The sequence below is a fragment of the Abramis brama genome (genome assembly GCF_963993115.1).
Source record: "Abramis brama genome assembly, chromosome: 5".
NCBI lineage: Eukaryota > Metazoa > Chordata > Actinopteri > Cypriniformes > Leuciscidae > Abramis > Abramis brama.
Genome location: NC_139967.1, coordinates 15,741,325 through 15,759,585, shown reverse-complemented (window position 1 = coordinate 15,759,585; position 18,261 = coordinate 15,741,325). Strand labels below are relative to the sequence as shown.

At 37.0% G+C, this 18,261-nt stretch overlaps 1 protein-coding gene across 6 annotated transcripts in view; it reads right to left on the bottom strand.

The window, feature by feature from the left end:
* Positions 1–609: 609 nt before the first annotated feature.
* trpm3 (transient receptor potential cation channel, subfamily M, member 3) overlaps positions 610–18,261 on the bottom strand; it is a 137,507-nt gene continuing 119,855 nt past the window's right edge. For 3 of the 6 annotated variants that reach the window (XM_084115390.1, XM_084115386.1, XM_084115391.1), the window contains 10 exons: positions 17,319–17,522; positions 14,209–14,349; positions 12,754–12,882; positions 12,000–12,251; positions 11,688–11,862; positions 9,809–9,916; positions 8,464–8,614; positions 7,490–7,683; positions 6,872–7,004; positions 610–5,940 (listed from right to left, as the gene is read on the bottom strand). In XM_084115390.1, the coding sequence (XP_083971516.1) occupies positions 4,434–5,940; positions 6,872–7,004; positions 7,490–7,683; positions 8,464–8,614; positions 9,809–9,916; positions 11,688–11,862; positions 12,000–12,251; positions 12,754–12,882; positions 14,209–14,349; positions 17,319–17,522 (2,994 nt within the window). In that variant the 3' untranslated portion in view covers positions 610–4,433. The remainder of the gene's footprint in view (positions 5,941–6,871; positions 7,005–7,489; positions 7,684–8,463; positions 8,615–9,808; positions 9,917–11,687; positions 11,863–11,999; positions 12,252–12,753; positions 12,883–14,208; positions 14,350–17,318; positions 17,523–18,261) is intronic. The other 3 variants (XM_084115392.1, XM_084115387.1, XM_084115388.1) reach the window with 1 other exon arrangement.

Here is an 18,261-nt window from a genome sequence, read left to right as displayed (position 1 = left end):
CTAATAAATCATATCGTTTCTAACAACGCTGTCAGTACGAGATGGGTCACGTTGATGTTGTTATTTCGCTATCCAGCCCCACACACGTGTCTGTTTTTGTGGAACAGAATGTACCCTGAACTAGAAGTGAACTTGAACGCCTCCCTACGATGCAGAAAGGACAGTGCAAGCAACACTTCCGCTCGAATGCAGAGTCATGCTCGTGCTTAAGCAGAACAGCACTCCTAACTCAAGAAGGATCTGTTCTTTGGGATTCCAGGATGTAAACTACCATAGCACACTTTAGGAGCTTTCCAGAAAACATACAGGCAAACAAATCCTTTAGATATGGGACTTAATAGACTACTGATTTAGACTAAGTTAATAAAATAAATAGGCTACAAATCAAATAAATAACTTGCATGAATCTTTTTCAACATGATCACTTATTTTTGGGTGCAACTTTTTTTTCCTACAAAATGGGAAATTCAATTAAATTTGGTTCAAATTTACATGATAAAATATGTATTATATTTATATTTAAAATAAATAAAGTTGTTAAAAAATAAAAAACAATTTCTTTAAAATATATGAAATTTATCAGAATTTGACATTTCAGGTAGCCTACAGTATATGTAAAAAAAAATCATAATGAAATAATAAACTTGAAATTCTCTTGAAATAATGTAACTTTTTCGTAATCCATCACACTGACCTTAATAATTTCCCCTAATAACAAAATGAACCACAATGATGTTTTGAATTATATATATTCTTTTATTTGTTAATACATGCCAAACATCTTATTCACATTGAGGAATACAGTATACACATTTGTATTTGCATCCAAATACTTAGCCTTCTACAGTAGGACAAGAGTCCTCAGATCCCTGCTCTCTGTTCTCTCATATCTCTCATTCAGCTCGTATCATTTGGAAGAACAACATGCATTTTAAAGACACTATAAGTAAACTGAGACCTTTCCGTTCAAACTACAGCATTATTGCAGAAAACATGTGCTTGGACTTGTTAGCAGAGAAGTGCTTACCAATAAGTTTAAAAAGAAGTGGCGGGAGGAGAAACTTGACTAAAAGTGGTATACAATTCACAACCTTTTATGCTACAGTATAGGAAAATATTAAGAAAATACTGTACATAAAGTTATAAGTCATGTCATTTTGGCACACTGGGTAGGTTGTCATAGTGTAATGTCTTCTATCAGACACAGAGACATTCTCTTAAAATCCTATTATATTAAACTAATTTTTTTTTTTACATCCACAGAAAGATTTACAGATCATATACAGAACATTTACATGTGAAAAAACAAGTGTCATAAATATGCTCACTCTTCTATCCCAAACAAGAGAGCGAAACATAGGATAGTGAGAGAAACTTGCATTCAGTAACTTAGATCAAATGCCCTCTCGGTCTTCTTTTGCTGGAACCAGTCCAACAAGAGGATTTGTTAAATGACATCACCCTAATTAATAGAGCATGGACATGTTTTAAGGGCCCGTGTATTGTTCATGCAATCCTTTTACCTGTTTTAAGGCTCTAGAATCACCTTGTAGGAGTGTTAGCGCCTTCCTTGTAAGGAGAGCAGGCCCAAATAAGAAACAATGTTTAAAATCATATAAAATGAAGCAAATCTGATAAACATATTGAATGTCATACTGATATTGATTTGAAAATCATTGGTTATTTGAAAACCACAGTGATCAGAATTACTGCTATGCACAAAAAAATAATGCCATTTAGTATTTTATGTTTTTGGTTCACATACAAGCTCTAATACCAAATGTACATTTTTACATCTCAGAACACTGTGACTGTAATAATGTTTTTAAATCTCTTAGCAGTATTGCACATCAGTAAGGCAAATAAAATACATCCAATGAGTGATGCATGTGGTGGAAATGGAATAGGTGGAGTAATTAATTTACTAAAAAGTGACTATACTAAATATAATTTACGCCAGAGATACAAATGCCATTTCTGTATTGCTTTAAACTGCTCTGTTTCATTTGATTTGAGTTAAACAGCCATTTAAAACAGTGATTTGTTGAGCAATAAATGTTCAACTTTATTTAAAGTGACTGATTGATTTATCTGAAAGAAATTAATTGTTAAAAACGGAGTCTGTCCAGATCTCCTTATATCCTTCTGAATTCCCACTATGATAAATCAAGCCATTAAAATTATATATACCCATTAAGAATAAAATGCGAAGAAAATTGCCAAAGGTATATAACTTGCTGAAAAAAAGTTAATATCATGTACTTGTCTTCATTATGTCCTTCCAGCATGTTAACATATTAACTCAATCCGTTTGATTAGTGATGAGACTGGTGTGCATAAAGAACTCCTGGTTTAAAGTGCATGACACTTCTTACTGACCGACCGACTCTCTGTGGCATCTTGCATAGCAAGTCAACATATAGTACCTTTTCTGTGTAAAATAACGCACTTATATAAAGACGATCAGACTTTTTGCTTTTAAATCCTTTTTTGGAAAGGTTCTCTATGGATTTTAACACTTGCAACAGTCTAAAAGTATGTTTGGAATGGCATACTATCATACTACTATTACCACAGCAGCACGTATGAATGGAAATACTTAGATGACCTGCTACATGTGCCAAATGTGCAGTTATCAGTCTGAAAACACTGTGCAGGAATACTGCAGCCGACAATACAATGTGCTTGACCTTTCATTTGCAGTGTATTATACCCCCCCCCCCCCCCCCCCCAAAAAAAAAAATGAAACTACCAATATATGTTATCATATATAAATCATGTTAGGTGACAACAATGTAGCATACGACTGTTTAAAACATTTATCATCATATACTGTTTACTTTTTCCACAAACCAAGAGTATGCAGTATACAGTACAGTGCACTGAGCAGTATACTAGCATTCCATACCAAACATGCTGTTAGTGTAGAGTTCAACTGGTTACTCTTTTTAAATAGGTTCAAATGGGCACCCTTTTGTGATATATTTGGAACAATACAGACTACAAATGACTAAACATGATCATTTAGTGCTTTAAAATTTACGTAATCTGTTTTTTTAATTTTATAAATTATGCACTAACTTATGTTGTATTCAGACACATCATATAACGTTACTAACCACTGTATGGTTATAAAGCCTTTTGAATGCAGTTGTATACACCCAACAAGGGCCTAAAAGTAAATCAAGGGTCCAAAAAGGTTAATCTTTTCATAATAATACTAATTATATTCTACATTCAACATCTTATGGAGGATACAGTATGCCTATGTTCGACAAATCTGCTGTGTGGGTTTGAAATGACAGAACATCAGTGTTAAAAACCTTGTCACAGTCTTTTGGTTTCAGTCGTTCAGTCGTTGGTTTCAGTCGTTTTGGAATGAAACCACCACTCTACCAGGCCTGTAGGACATATTCTCAAGTCTATGGAGAGAGAGAGATCATGATTCATGCTGTGACAAGGGTGACCCATCTAAGCTAAAACAGTAAGTTGCATTGCAAAGTTTTGTTAAGGCCTGTTCACACCAACATGAATGTTCGGCACAAAAGTTCAGTATGATTTGCACATGAGATTTGTCTGTTCAAACTAAAGTAAAAAAAAAAAAAATAAATAGCAGACAGGCGGATGTCTGATCATTCAAAATGCAAAATCACTCTCAGATAGTAGGTGTCACTTATAGAAATGCTTATAGTTTACCCCGTTACGCAAAGTACGGCACAACCTTCCGTTTCTGACGCTCACTTGTCAGAGAGTGACAAAAAGGAAGTCAAACAGTATTTACGTTTTCAAACAACCATTCAGATTTTTTCACATGCTATGGTGTTTATCAAACAACACCCAATATAAAAGTACAGAGACCAGTGAGCCGGTTTTAGATTCTGCCTCTGCTATTTACTGTCGTCACTAAGTCATCGTTTTATGTAACTGCAGAGGCTCTGGCCATGTGACTAAAAGGACCAATCATATTGGTTGACTAGTTTTCTTCACAATGCAATGAAAAATATATTAGAAGACCTCTCCAAAAATAAAAATCTGCATTAACAGCCATTCATTCGAATGAAAATCTTTATCGCACCAAACTTTCGTGCCAAACAGTCGTCTTGGTGTTAATAGGCCTTTAATCTCAAAGTTTCCCCTAATTATGAATATAGCCCCAGTAGCACTTTCGAGTTTGAGGGAACTGGAACTAATGTTGGTCTAATGGCAGTGGTCAAGTTCTGAATTTATGAGCTCTAAAGAAAATCTGACTTTGCATTGCAGTGTTATAATAGGAAATTAACAGCAATTTGATACCCATTATAAAACATTCCAGTGTACAGCTAATTACTCAATCAGACAGTACTAATTAACGGACTGGCCCTTGGATTTTAAACGAGGTAGAGCCACCCTACAGGAACTAGATCTACAATGCCATCACTACTGGTCTGACATCATCACGTGTAATTGTGTCTGCTGTCAAAACTTTGGAACGCTGAGGGTTTGGCTAGTTTCCTCATGGACAGCGAGTCTGTTTTACCCTCCAGTCTTGCCCCGGCTCTGGCCTTCTGGAAAGGATTCTTCGAGCTCCCACGGCCCTTGTCCATTCTCTCACTTATGGAGAAGCTCTTTCGGGAGTAGATGTTGGAGTGCGACTCCTCTGAGGAGGAGCAGCTGTTTGCTCGTTCTAGTCTAGAGATTGGTGAGCAAAACGGACCCGGTGCGAGGCCCAGGCCCAGGTCTGCGCCCATTCCCCCGCTACTGCTACTTTGACCCCCCTTACCTGTATCTGCAGAGCCCTCTGCCAGTTCCTCTGGATCAGACTCGGCGTGACTGAGCTCGGCGTCTCTCTCAGGGTGCGAGACGCCCAGGTCCTGAGGCTTATCGAATGTGAAAGAGCCTCCAGGCGAGTCAGACCGCTCTGGGACAGGATAAGGGGTAGAGACGCAACGGATGTCTATGCAATCTGTGATGCTGGTATATTCGGCAGCCTTCACCTGCACGCCCATGCCGCCATAGTAACCACGTGACGTGAACATCAGGCTGTGCGACTTAACCATCGATGGCTCATCCAGAAACAGAGGCCCTGCTGCGGATAGGAAGCGACTGCTCTTGGACCGCTCCAGAATGCCAGCTGATTGCGGTGGCGAGGGATCCAGGTCCCAGGGGGGCAAGTTGTCTGGCAGCAGGTGGGCAGAGCAGAGTGATAGGTCAGCGGCGGCGCTGTCCTCATATAGGACCGTTCCGTCCGACTGTCTTTCACTGCCCCCTGCCTTTCCACTGCAGTCCCGCCCCCCTGAGAGCACTGCCTCCATGATCTCAGAATGTAGAGATGAGTCTCGAGCAAGAGTTGGAACTGTCCGGACTGGATCCAAGAAGCTCTCAGTGGGCGGGATGTCCTCTGAGGCAGAAACATAGATGTCTATGCAGGAAGAAGGGCGAAGTTGCTGCTGCACAGATAAAGTATTCAAAGGTGTGGGCTTGGACTCTTTGGGACCTGCTCCCGAGGACACAGACTGTGAGCTGTTGGCCCGATGGAGGCTGAACAGTCTATCTTTAAAGAAGCCTTCCCCCCGATCTGCTCCGCTCCTATCTTTGGAAGAGTGGCTCACGTAGAAGGAGTGACTGCGGACACGTGGGGCCAGAGCGGTTGGAGATGTAGGAGAAATGGACTCCTCACCACCCTGCTCCAGAGACTCCTGTAGCCTGTAGGAATGGCCTTCTTGGCTGTTGAAACTGCTCTGGCGCAGGATGTAATTTGTATCTGTGCAGTCAGATGATGTCCTGGACCGGGCTTTGTTGACTTCGCCTCGATCCATACCAGCAACCCGCTCCAGTGCCACAGCAATGCGGCCGATCATCTCCTCCATCTGTGCGAGCCGGATGTCCACGGTCTGCAGGGACGCTTTCATGAAATGTTCCCTCTCATTCACCTCCTCCAGACGCATCGCCATGTTCTCTACCCTGAGTGATCAGACATTAGATGATTGCATGAATATTAGGCCATCTAGTATTGTTGAGTTGGTTACACTGTACATCATTGTCTTTGTTAAATGCACTGAAAATACACAACCATTTAAAAGAAATTAAACTTTTGATCACCAAAAACATAATTAAAAAAGGGGCAGTACATTTTTTTTCATTGATACAAAATACATTTCTATTTCAAATAAATGTTCTAGCCATCATAAAAATAAAGTATTGTGGCTTCCACAAATATACTAAGCAGCACAACTGTTTCAGGATCATATGACACTGAAGACTGGAGTAATCAAGCTGAAAATGCAGATTTGCCATCGCAGAAGAAAAAAAAGTTACATGATAAAATATTTTTAAATAGAACAGTTATTTTAAATTGTAATAATATTTCACAATAGTACTGTTTTTACAGTATTTTTAATAAAGGGGATGTAAAGACCTAGCGCCAATCACTAGTCCCAATGAAATGAATGAAATAACTTCTTGTGGTGAAGATGTGTAGATCCCCCCAAAAAATCTGAAAAAAGATCTGCACATGAAAATAGGATTTTATTATCCAGAGGCCACAATAAAGTGTATATAAAGTATACAATAAAGTTGATGTACTGTCAACTTAATACTAAGTAAATATTTTTCATATTGTTTTTTAAACATTGGCTTTAGCTTCAGTTACAACGTAAAAGCCAATAAATGAATTTTGAAAACAACACTGAGCAAAATATTACCTGTGATATTATAAAAACAAAGTATGGATGTGTATACATGAAAATATGCCTATTATATTTCAGGAAGAGGGTCCCTCGCAAGGGCTCATCATATTTGGGGATCCTTGCCATAAAATGTCTGAATATAACCCTGGTTTAAAATACATTCTACAGTGTTAATATTCTTTTTGTGTTGTCTGTGATGTTTTAACCTTTCAGATGTCACACGTATCCTCTCGTCATTGGAGGAATTGAAGCGATCATCTTTCTCTCTGAAATACTCCTCCATGCACTGCTCTTCAAAGTCATGTACCTTCTTCAGTTCATCTTCAGTAATGAAGAGCTCTGTGGGGGTGGGGTGGGGGGGGGGGAGAGGTTTTTTTGTCACTGTGACTTTTTCACATTATATTAGTGAAGTCCAAGTGTTCTCTGTTTAACAAAATTGTTTAAATTGTGTTTTTGTCACTGTGACTTTTTCACATTATATTAGTGAAGTCCAAGTGTTCTCTGTTTAACAAAATTGTTTAAATTGTGTCTTCACCACACTGTAGCAGAGCATCATACTACACATAGCCTACCTTATTATTATGCAGTACAAATACTGTGCATCACTTTTGCATGGCTGTATACAGTATGAAAGTTATTTGAGCACAGAAATGTCTCGCTATTATGAAACAATCATGTTTGGCAAAACATGTATCAAAGAGAATCTTTAAGTTGGCATGCGTTGGTTTCACTCTCATTAGCTGTATGATCTGAGAAAACAAAAAGACTCCTGCTGTCATTTTGAGGCTTTCAGTATATTGCAACAGCATTTTATTATCACTCACTCAGCCCATAGTCGCGCTCATCCTCATCGTGCTTTCTCCAGCGACAGCACAGGTGTTTGAGGACCATAGTTATGTGGCTAAAGATGATGAGAGGAGGAGGAAGGACAGGACGCTCATGGAAGGTCATGATTAGCTGGTACCTCTGGAACTTCCACACCTGGTTGGAGATGGACTTCACTTCAAAGAATGTGTTACTGTGAGAATGAAAGACAATATCAGCAGCATACAACATAGTTTCACTGGTCTGAGCTTCAGACGGCATGTCCACATTCTATTGGCTGACTGTGTGATGATGCGTGCAAACAAATCTGGAGAGCACTGGAAAGAAAATTGCAAGCTACAATCAGATTTCCTGACTTAATATGCATGACTTAATTATGTCATTAGTCAAAAGGCTGGTCATGTGAGATATTCATATGACATGGTATTTATTTACATGGTAAAAGAATGCCATAGCACTGTTATTGTAATGTTCTTAAACAATATGGAATTAACATGATGCAGTGTATAAAAGAAATAGTAAAACAAGGACAAAAAAAATAAGGATTCAATATGAAGTATCGTCATATTTGTATTCAATATGACTATTATTATATTTTTTTATCATTATTAAAATATAATTGCAAGGATATCAGGATTTTTGCCATTGAAAGTTTTGGTAACACTTTATAGAAGTTAACATGAACTAATAATGAACATCTACAGCATTTATTAATCTTGGTTAATATTAATTTCAACTGCGTTCAAAATGTTGTATTTGTTAACATTAGTTCATGCACTGTGAACTTGTATGCAATGAACAAACAATGAACTACTGTATTTTTTATTAACTAATATTAACAAAGATTAATAAACCCTGTAACAAATGTTTTGTTCATTGTTAGTTCATGCTAGTTAATACATTAACTATTTTTTTGTTTAGTTTGTCCATTGTTTAGAAAAGCACACACAATATAAATATCCATTTAACTTACTTAAAGACAGCAATGAGCAAATTAACCAGAAGGATGTTGGCCACCAGCAGGTAGCAGGCCATGATGGCGGGGACAATCCAGGCTCCGGTTTTGCAGGGTGGGAGAGTCACGATGGCTCCATCCTCTGTGGTGATGTTCTGACCACATGGAGCTGTTAAAATATACATACAACTGAGTGTTGTCCAAAAATCAATGAACTGTCGGACCAAAAAAGAAAAGAAAAGAAAATCTTTGATTTGTCTTTGACAAATAGCAATAAAGGCCACTTTAGAAAATTGAAAATCTCCTACTACCTTTCTGACACATGCTCAAAAACATCAAAATAAAAGAACCAGTCAAAAGTGGGTTGTGGATAAAACTTGAATGGAAAGACTGTATGCACCAAGTTGTGGAATTCAAATATATTAAAAATATATTCCATATGTAAATTTGCATCCCCAATATATTTAAACATATGCAATGTTTAAAATATATTGATATTAAATGTACAGCATTCTTTTTGATGGTTGCTTGTAGTTGGTTAGAATGTATTAAAAATACATCACACGTTTTTTCCAAGTGGGATGGTTCAGTTGCTGTAGCTTTCAAGGAGAAGAAAGTCAGTCAGGTTGATATTAATTTACATATTTATTAGTATGTCATTTACTGGTTTCAATTTTTAAAATCACACTCAGGAGCCCAAAGTGAGAGAACTGAAGTAACAAGTAATATTGGAAACGCAATTTATAATTTATTTTTTGTTAAATTCCAAATTGTCAAAAACTCTGACAACTGAACCACGTGAAAAAACTTTCATACTGATGAGTGGAGGCAAATGCATTTTGTTGTCAAAGGATGTATAGCGGACATATGAGATGGTCTCTTTCCAGAAACATGTTTGGAGCTTATTTGAGGAAACGCAGATGGGCACTGATGCTCATGCTCTATTAGATATGCATAACACGTAATATCAACCCAGTGGATTTTCCACCGGTAAATTCAGATTACATTGTGAAATGAGAAGGAATCACACTGACTTTGCGGACTACCATAGTAATGGGACATCATTTAGTGCTAGCTGGCTGTGGGAGGCTCATGATGGTAACTTAGCATTATCCAAGTTTCAAGTTTCCATGATAGGGTTTTAAAAAACTGCAATTGGACCTAAACAATTTATTATTGGTCATAGCACCTTGAACATTTCCCCCACCACGGAAACCTGTCCATTAGCCTTGCAGTGCCGTGCAGGGGTGTCATACACTCAATGACCATCAGGGGACGGAGATGAGGTGATGACATGATTGTGAAATTAGAATGGCTCTGGTGATAGAGATAAATCTAGCAGAATTTATATATTGGAAATTGCCTATATGGGATGGACCACTGCTACGCCCAGGTCCATGAGTGCGAAAGTAATTTTCGACCAGCCAGAGTTTTTCATTCACTTTGTGCTGTAGCTTCCTACTATTCACATCTGAAACAAAGAACGAAAGCGTTATTTCAGCTCTCTTGTCTTTGGGCCATCAGTCTCTCAGCGCGCGCACACACACACACAAACAAACAAACAAACAAACAAACAAACAACTGAAAGTAAGCAAACAACAAACATACACACACTACTTAATGAGAAAACAAAAAGAGACGCTTATCCACGTGACCGAGGCACTACATTGCTATGACTGATTTATTTCAGGCACAAGAAATAGCATAAATCTGACAAGAAAGAAAAACAACACTATAAGCTCTCAGGTTTTGCAGCAGTAGAGTAAGATGGTCCTGGGGTAAGATACAAGTCAAACATCTTTATTATTCACAACCTATAATTAGGTAGAATCATTCAATTTGATCATTGCTACTATTGTCACGTTCCTTCCAACTTTTAATATATGTAATTTAAGATATTATTAACCTTTTTATGTATCTTTTTGACTGTGGTTCTATGATTTGATTGTCTTTAATTCACTTTGAGTGAACTAAAAGTTATATTTGAATATTTTTTTAAATATATTTGCTACAGTTCAATATATTTGCAAACATTCAATTGTTCAAAATGTACAGTAAAGACTTGTACATTACATATATATAAATATTAAGCAATGCAATTGTTGTAAACATTGATAATAATAAGAATATTTGAATATCTGAAGGATCATGTGACTGAAAACTGGAATAATGACTGCTGAAAATTCAGCTTTTCCATGACAGGATTCAGGAATAATATGCATTGTAAAAAATATATATAAAAAATATATTAAAAAAACATTTATTTTAAACTGTAATAATTTACAATATTACTGTTTTTACTGTATTTTGGATCAAATAAATGCAGCCTTGGTGAGCGTAGGAAACTTCTTTCAAAAACATAAAAAAAACATTCCAACCCAAAACTTTTGAACAGTAGAGTCAAAAGTTATGTCAGATGTACATTATACATCCCAGGGGAGATTTTACTCCAATGCCCATTTATATGATTTTCAATTTCACGCACTAACACAATGGTTCTCAACTGGGGATCCACAGAAAACTCCTAGGAAGGCTGCACATTTATATTATTTCCTTTAGTATTACAATACTTTAACTATTAAAATGCCAAAACATGATATAATATTCATGTCTTTGCTGAAAAAATAAATAAAACATAGCATCAACATTCATTCAGACAATTTTTATTCTATACCCACAGAATCATGAAAAAATAAAATCAAAAGTCATGAGAATAGGGTTAAATATGGCTCGGTTAAAGTTATGTTTTTCCACCCTAAGCTCTGGGGATGAATACTATAGATGATATAATATCAGATCACAAATTCTAAAAGGTAAATTACCCATTGAAACATATTAAGAGTGTTTTGTGTTTTTCTTAGTCAGACTTTTGCTGATGCTCTTCTTCTGCAGTTTTACTATGAACAATTGGGTCTTAAAACCATTTTGAAACAGCAGAAGCACTGTTCCATATCATCCTGTAATGACAATATAAGTGCAGCCATTTACAGAATATGAGACCATTTAGAGAACATACACAAACACAACAATACATCACAAAATTTGATCCACATATAACCGTTTCAGCTGTTAAATGCAAAGCTTTCATCATATTTGTGTGCGCATTTATGCTTTCAGATAACAGCTTACCATATTTGTTCATACAAGCTAACCATTAATGAGACATAAACCCTGAGGTGCTGTGTGTGAAACTGAGTATACCCAAAATGCCCATGTAAATGTTAGTAATAACCCAGCCTTACGGTCGATTTGGTCAGCAAACACCTCTCCGTAGATCATCCAGTATGGCATGAAGAAGATGTTGCGTGCCAGCATCCAGGATGGGTCCTCATTGGGATTGAGAATTGCCTGCCGCGCCACCCCGAAACTCATCAGCACCACCAGCATGATGATCACAAAATACATCATGTCGATCATCTGCATTCACCCCGGATCATTGAAGAAGGTGAAAGGAAGGAAAGAGAAAGATCAAGAGTGTTAGGAGCTGTTATACATAAGTAATTTCAAATTGCTGTCAGAGTTCATTATTAAACCGATCAATCAGTCTCCCTCACCATCTTGCCAATCATCATGACGTATGGACCCAGGTATTTGTTCACTCCGAAGATATCTAGCAGTCGTATGTACCAATAAATGATATTGACGCAGTAAATGACCCTCCCGTAGCTCATCAGGGGCGGGTCTTGTAGGCGAAGCACCATCCCAATGGAGAAGATGAGGATGGCCATGAGGTCAGTGACGTTCCAGTACTCCTGTAACCACACTTTCACCTTCTGCAGGAGCTTCCCCGGCTCTGACATGAGGATCTAAGGGACAGGAGAGAGTTAAATAGTGAAGAACATGGTGAAAGCCCTCATGTTGGACAAATGAACTTTTCTAAACAATTGTAAGCCAAAAACACAGACAAATAGTAATATTGTGACTTTTAATTGTTCAATTTAAAATAAATGTTTTCTAATTTAATTTTTAGATTTTTATAAAATGTCATTTATTCCCGGGATGACAAAGCTGAATTTTCAGGATGGACATGGACAAATGAACTTCAAAACAACCATTAACCACCAGACAAGAAGCAAAAGTATTTTCATTTCTACATTTCCACAAGAGGGCAGTAATAGACTGTTTATTTGAAAGAGTGCACATTCTGAGGTCTCCTCAACAGCAAGTTTTTAACTGAATGGCAGCTGTGTAATTATATGCAAATGTAATTATTAGACATTGCCTATGAATAATAAATAATCTTTTCCCACATTTCAGGGATCGAAGGAAACAATATTGTTTTCTCACTGAGGCCTAATGAAGACTCACCTCTCTCATCTTCTCGATGCCATTGGTGAAGATGTAGGCAATCACAATCCACTCCTGAGGAGAGGGCCACAGGTCCATCTTCACTAGCACAATATAGTTGAAGAGCATCAAGTACCCTACATAGGCCAACTGTGGGAATACAGAGCATCATGATTTGATTAGAGAAAATAACCCTCTTTGGTCGGTTTAAGCTCAAACAATGAAGTTTATTAAATTCACAGAGAATACATGATAATTCTGACTTTCATTATGTTAGCTTTACTTACATAAGAGTTATTATAGTTTAGAGTTTTAGATTTTTTATTTTGGTTTCCATTTTATTTTCAATACTGTTTAAAAGTTTGGATCAGTAATATATTGAAAGAAATGTAATAATTGTATTCAGCAAGGAACATTAAATTGATCTAAAGTCACAGTAAAGATTTCTTTGGGGTCAGTAAGATTTTTCTTTTTGAAGAAATAAAAAAGATGGTAATAAACTGATCAAAAGTGATAGGAAAGACATTTATAATGTAACAAGATTTCTATTTCAAATAAATTCTGTTCTTGTTACTTTCCAAAGAATCCCGAAAATCATATATCATAGTTTGATAATAATAAGAAATGCGTCCTGAGCACCAAATCAGCGTATTAGAATGATTTCTGAAGGATCATGTGACACTGAAGACTGGAGCAATGATGCTGAAAATTCAGCTTTACCAACACAGGAATAAATTACATTTAAAAATTTATCAAATTTAAAAAAGTTATTTAAATTGCAATAACATTTTACAATATTACTATTTTTATTGTATTTTTGATCATTATGATCATGAGCATAAGAGACTTCTTTCAAAAACATTAAAATCTTACCGACCCCAAACCATACTGTATTTTTTTTCAGTATAGCTGTTCCACTCCATCATTGTTAGTTTTCGTTTCATTTTAGTTTTTCTGTTTTCTTAGTTTCAGTATCTTTAGTTAATTCATTTTTAATATTTTAGGGCTACCAAAGTTAATGTGCTAACGGATATCATTTAAAATAATTACCAGCATTAAATTACTTAGAAGTTACTTAGAGAGAGAGAGAGAGAGAGAGAGAGAGAGAGAGAGAAAAAGAGTGAGTATATAACAAAAGACACACAGCATATAGAGCAGAATTTTTTCATCTGGAGCCTGGAGATTTGTCAGATTCATGGCCTATATTTAAAACATAGATGAGGCAAAATAAAAAAAAAATCTCAGCTGTTTTGATCTCTACTTGCCTGCATTTGAACGTTTCTCCCCCTGGACCTGATATGGTCTCTATTGATATGAATTGAACTGAACTGAAAGATTTCAGAGGACATTTCTCTGAAGAATTCACATACAAGGTATTTTGATGTTCATATATTTGATATGATTTGATATGCTTAACAGACTGAACAATACTGTGTGTCTTTTTGTACTAAATGAGGGCACAGCTGGGGCTTTTACCGTGTGAAACCAGAACTTGACGATGGGGGCGTTGTAAAACTCGTAAATTTTGCGACCCAGTGGAATCAGCCGATGGCGGTTCTGAACCTCCACCACCTGTTTCTTACGTGAAGCTTCTGTACTGACGTTTCCCAGCATGGCCTGAAAAAAGTATAGAGGAGAAAAAGAGGAGAAAAATAGAAAGCATTGCTTTTACACACTATTTGCATAGTGTGACTTCTCACCCAGAATTGCATGCAGCTGTTTCACTGCTAAGCAATCCTGAGTGTCGAGGAAGGTGAGATATTCACTGGGCATTGATGATTCCGCTGGGAATGGTCGTGCGGAAAAAGAAAGAGTGTGAGAGTGTGTGTGAGAGAGAGGAAAAAAGAAAAGGGGAATGAAAATGCCCAGTGCCATGAGTTATTTGGACACATCCTTAATCCAAGAGTGGGGAGCTTATCCCGTAAATGGAAAAATATGGTGCACTCTTGGACATTATGAGAGAATTGTATTGCAACAACTTTTTTTTTTTGCTGTTGAAGCTGTTTGGTCGAACTTTGCTGCATTACAATCTTACAAAGTACACACTGTCAACCTAAATGCAATGAAAATGATTATTATTTTTTTTTACAGCTTATGTTATGCACAAGATCTAATTTTGGCACAGGCATTTCAATGTTTTAACAGAGAAAAATTACTGCAATAATACTTTCCAGAAGAGCATTTAAATAAATTGCAATACAATTGTCATCTTGTGTTGTAACCTCATATTTCTATATTATATTCATAGTGAAGTGAGGGGCAAAACTTCCATTTTTGATACCGTGTTGTATATAAGATCAGGTCAACCCAGTCACGTTCTGGGAAATGTAGTCCTTCTCAGTAGTTTTGACCTACAGTAGTAACTCTTGGACTACATTTCTAAACTAGTGTCTTGTGCTGACCTGTTTCTTTAGAGCAGTGGTTCTCAAACTGTGGAGGATTATATGAGTTGATTGGCTGATTTAAAAAAACAGACCTATATAAATAAAATAATGTAATTGACATAAAGCACCAACAATTACTGTAACTGACTGTGTTTAAACTAATCTGATAAAGTGTTTTTGTGTCTTACTTTCAAAAGTTTGGGGTCGGTACATTTTTAACTTATGCTCACCAAGGCTGCATTTATTTGATCAAAAATACAGTAAAAACAGTAACATTCTGAAATATTATCTTTTTTAATATATTTCACAATGTAATTTATTCCTGTGATGGCAAAGCTGAATTTTCAGCATCATTACTTTAGTCTTCAGTGTCACGTGATCCTTAAGAAATCATTCTAATGCTGAATAGAAATTACATTCTTTTGTAACATTATAAATGTCTTTGCTGTCATTTTTGATCAATTTATTGCTGTCTTGCTGATTTTTTTATTTAATAAAAATCATACTGACCTTAAACTTCTGAACAGTACTGTACATTCAAACGTATCAAAACACTAAGACAGTTTTGTTTTTGAAAGAAATTGATAATTATGATGCATTAAATTGATAAAAAATACCGACTTTAAAATGTCACAAATGACCATTTCCAATTTCATATAAAAACTGTATTATTCAAATTCTCTGTTTGCCATGATGCAGCACTAACAGCTTATGCATTCTAGTCGTCGGTTTATGAGATATTTATAATATTGCACAAGTATAGCACCAGTCTCTTTCTCTGAGACTCCAATGTACTCCTTATCTTGTTGTTGTTCATCTGGGCCATCCACGTCTGTCTCTCTCTCTCTCTCTCTCTCTCTCTCTCTCTCTCTCTCTCTCTCTCTCTCTCTCTCTCTCTCTCTCTCTCTCTCTCTCTCTCTCTCTCTGTGTTGTTTAAATCAGGTTTGCTTTCTTCTCTCAGAACAGTAGTGTACAGAACAGCCTTCAGTTCTCAAAAGAACAACAGACTGGAGTGTTTCTAGGAAAATGTTTTTGTTTTTGCTATTTTTAAAACCAAAATTTGACTTCAAAGTATATTGTAGTACTTTGGCAACTGAAAAAAGACACTGTACTACCATTTAAACACTTCTTTAAATAGCATAAACATTTAGACTGTGCTAATAATAAGAAAGTTTTTCCATTTTCCGTAGTTTTTTTTAGTAGAATGGAGTAATGGCTGCTGAAAACAGGGCTTTGCAATTACAACTAAAATTTTCTTTTTAAATGTTATTTCAAAACAATAGTACTGTTTTGATTGTATGTTAAATAATTAAATGATACATTGGTGAATAGTCTTGTAAAGTCTTAGTGTATCCCAAAATATGGAATGGTAGTTTAATTGTTCAGTCCAGCTTCTTTATTAGCAAACATGGCTCATTTGGGTTGATTAGCTAAACATAACAGTTTTAACAAAATAAGAACAAAATTCTGGATCCATAAAATTAAGACAATTTCAAGATACAGTGTACAAATTAAGGACAATTTAAGTAATTGTTTTGAAGTAGTTGCTGCTTTCCCCCAGATTTGGGGCTGTTTATGCAGTCCACCATCTGAAACAGTTCAAGAGCCACTGCTTTAGAGCAACACTTGATAGTTCACAATAGAAGATTGAACAACAATATTCGTGCAGTTTTGTGTGAAAGAAGGCACTTCTGGTTCAACTTAAAAGTGAAGGTTGTCATCATGGAGAAGGCAGATCAAGGCTGCTAACATAATGCAATATTGAAACAAGCCTTTAACATGCACAATGGTGTTGTAGATGTGTGAATGATAAAGACACAGCATTCAGTCACAGTACCGTACTTCAGACGAGACCCTAGCGCAAAGAAAAGAAACAGAGGAGACAAGGACAGAGGCAGACGGAGACACGATACAACTCCACAACCACGCGTCTTCGCTTTGACAACGAGGAACGAAGAGAAAGGGCGAAGTGGGAGAGGGGTGTGGGGCGGGGAGGTCAGAAAAACGGCAGGGTTGGTACGGATTTCTAAGAAGAGGAGCCACAGACTCGAGGAAAAAAAAAATCGGAAGCATATTTGAGAGGCCAAATTGGTGGCAGGTTGAGGACAGAGCAGAGCAGATGTGCCTAAGTGTGTGTACGTGTGTGTGCCCGAGTGTGTTAGACTACAAGCTAAGGGACGAGGCTAAGGTGGGTGCTCTCACCACGGAGTTGTACTGCGTCTCACAGTAAGATCTTACTGTGAACTCCATGTCCTCCTCCTCTTTTTCTTTAGGTTGTTTCTCGGGTTCATCCACATCCTTCTCCTGCAGGTAGGTGTCCTGATCCTGAGGCATATATGACATCTCGTCCTTATTTTTAAACTCAAGACTCAGTATGGAAGGGGGGAGAAGTAGGCCCAAGATAACCTAGTGGACAAAACAAAAACAGAATTTGAGGGGGAAAAAATCCACGGTTACATTTCATTATTTAGTAGTCAGTAGACCAGTTCCTCCAGTCACAGAATGCCTGTGATGATGAAATAACTGTCTCTCTCTTTCTTGCAACAATAGCACCTGTGAGATATGAAACGCCAATCTCACCACTAAGGTCTGAACAAAAGGCAGAAATAAACCATGCAGAAAGTGAGTGAAATGCAAGGAGAAGCTCTGCACAGCTTGTTCTATTAGGGACTGACATATACAGCATCTGTCTGAGAATGTGTCTAAAGATTGAAGCTTTTTTTTTTACTCTCACTGACTACTTTATTAGGTACACATTGCTAGTATCAGGTAGGACCCCCTTTTGCCTTCAGAACTGCCTTAATTCTTTGTGGTATAGATTCAACAAGGTGATGGCAGAATTCCTCAGAGATTTTGGTCCATATTGACATGGTAGCATCACATCACATCAGCTGCGCATCCATGATGCGAATCTCCCGTTCCAACACATCCCAAAGGTGCCCTATTGCGTTGAGTTATAGTGACAGTGGAGGCATTTGAGTATAGTGAACTCATTGTCATGTTCATGAAGACAGTTTGAGATGATTTGAGCTTTGTGATATGGCGCATTATCCCCCTGGAAGTAGCCATCGGAAGATGAGTACACTGTGGTTATAAAGGGATGGACTTAGTCAGAAACAATACTCAGGTAGGCTGTGGTATTTAA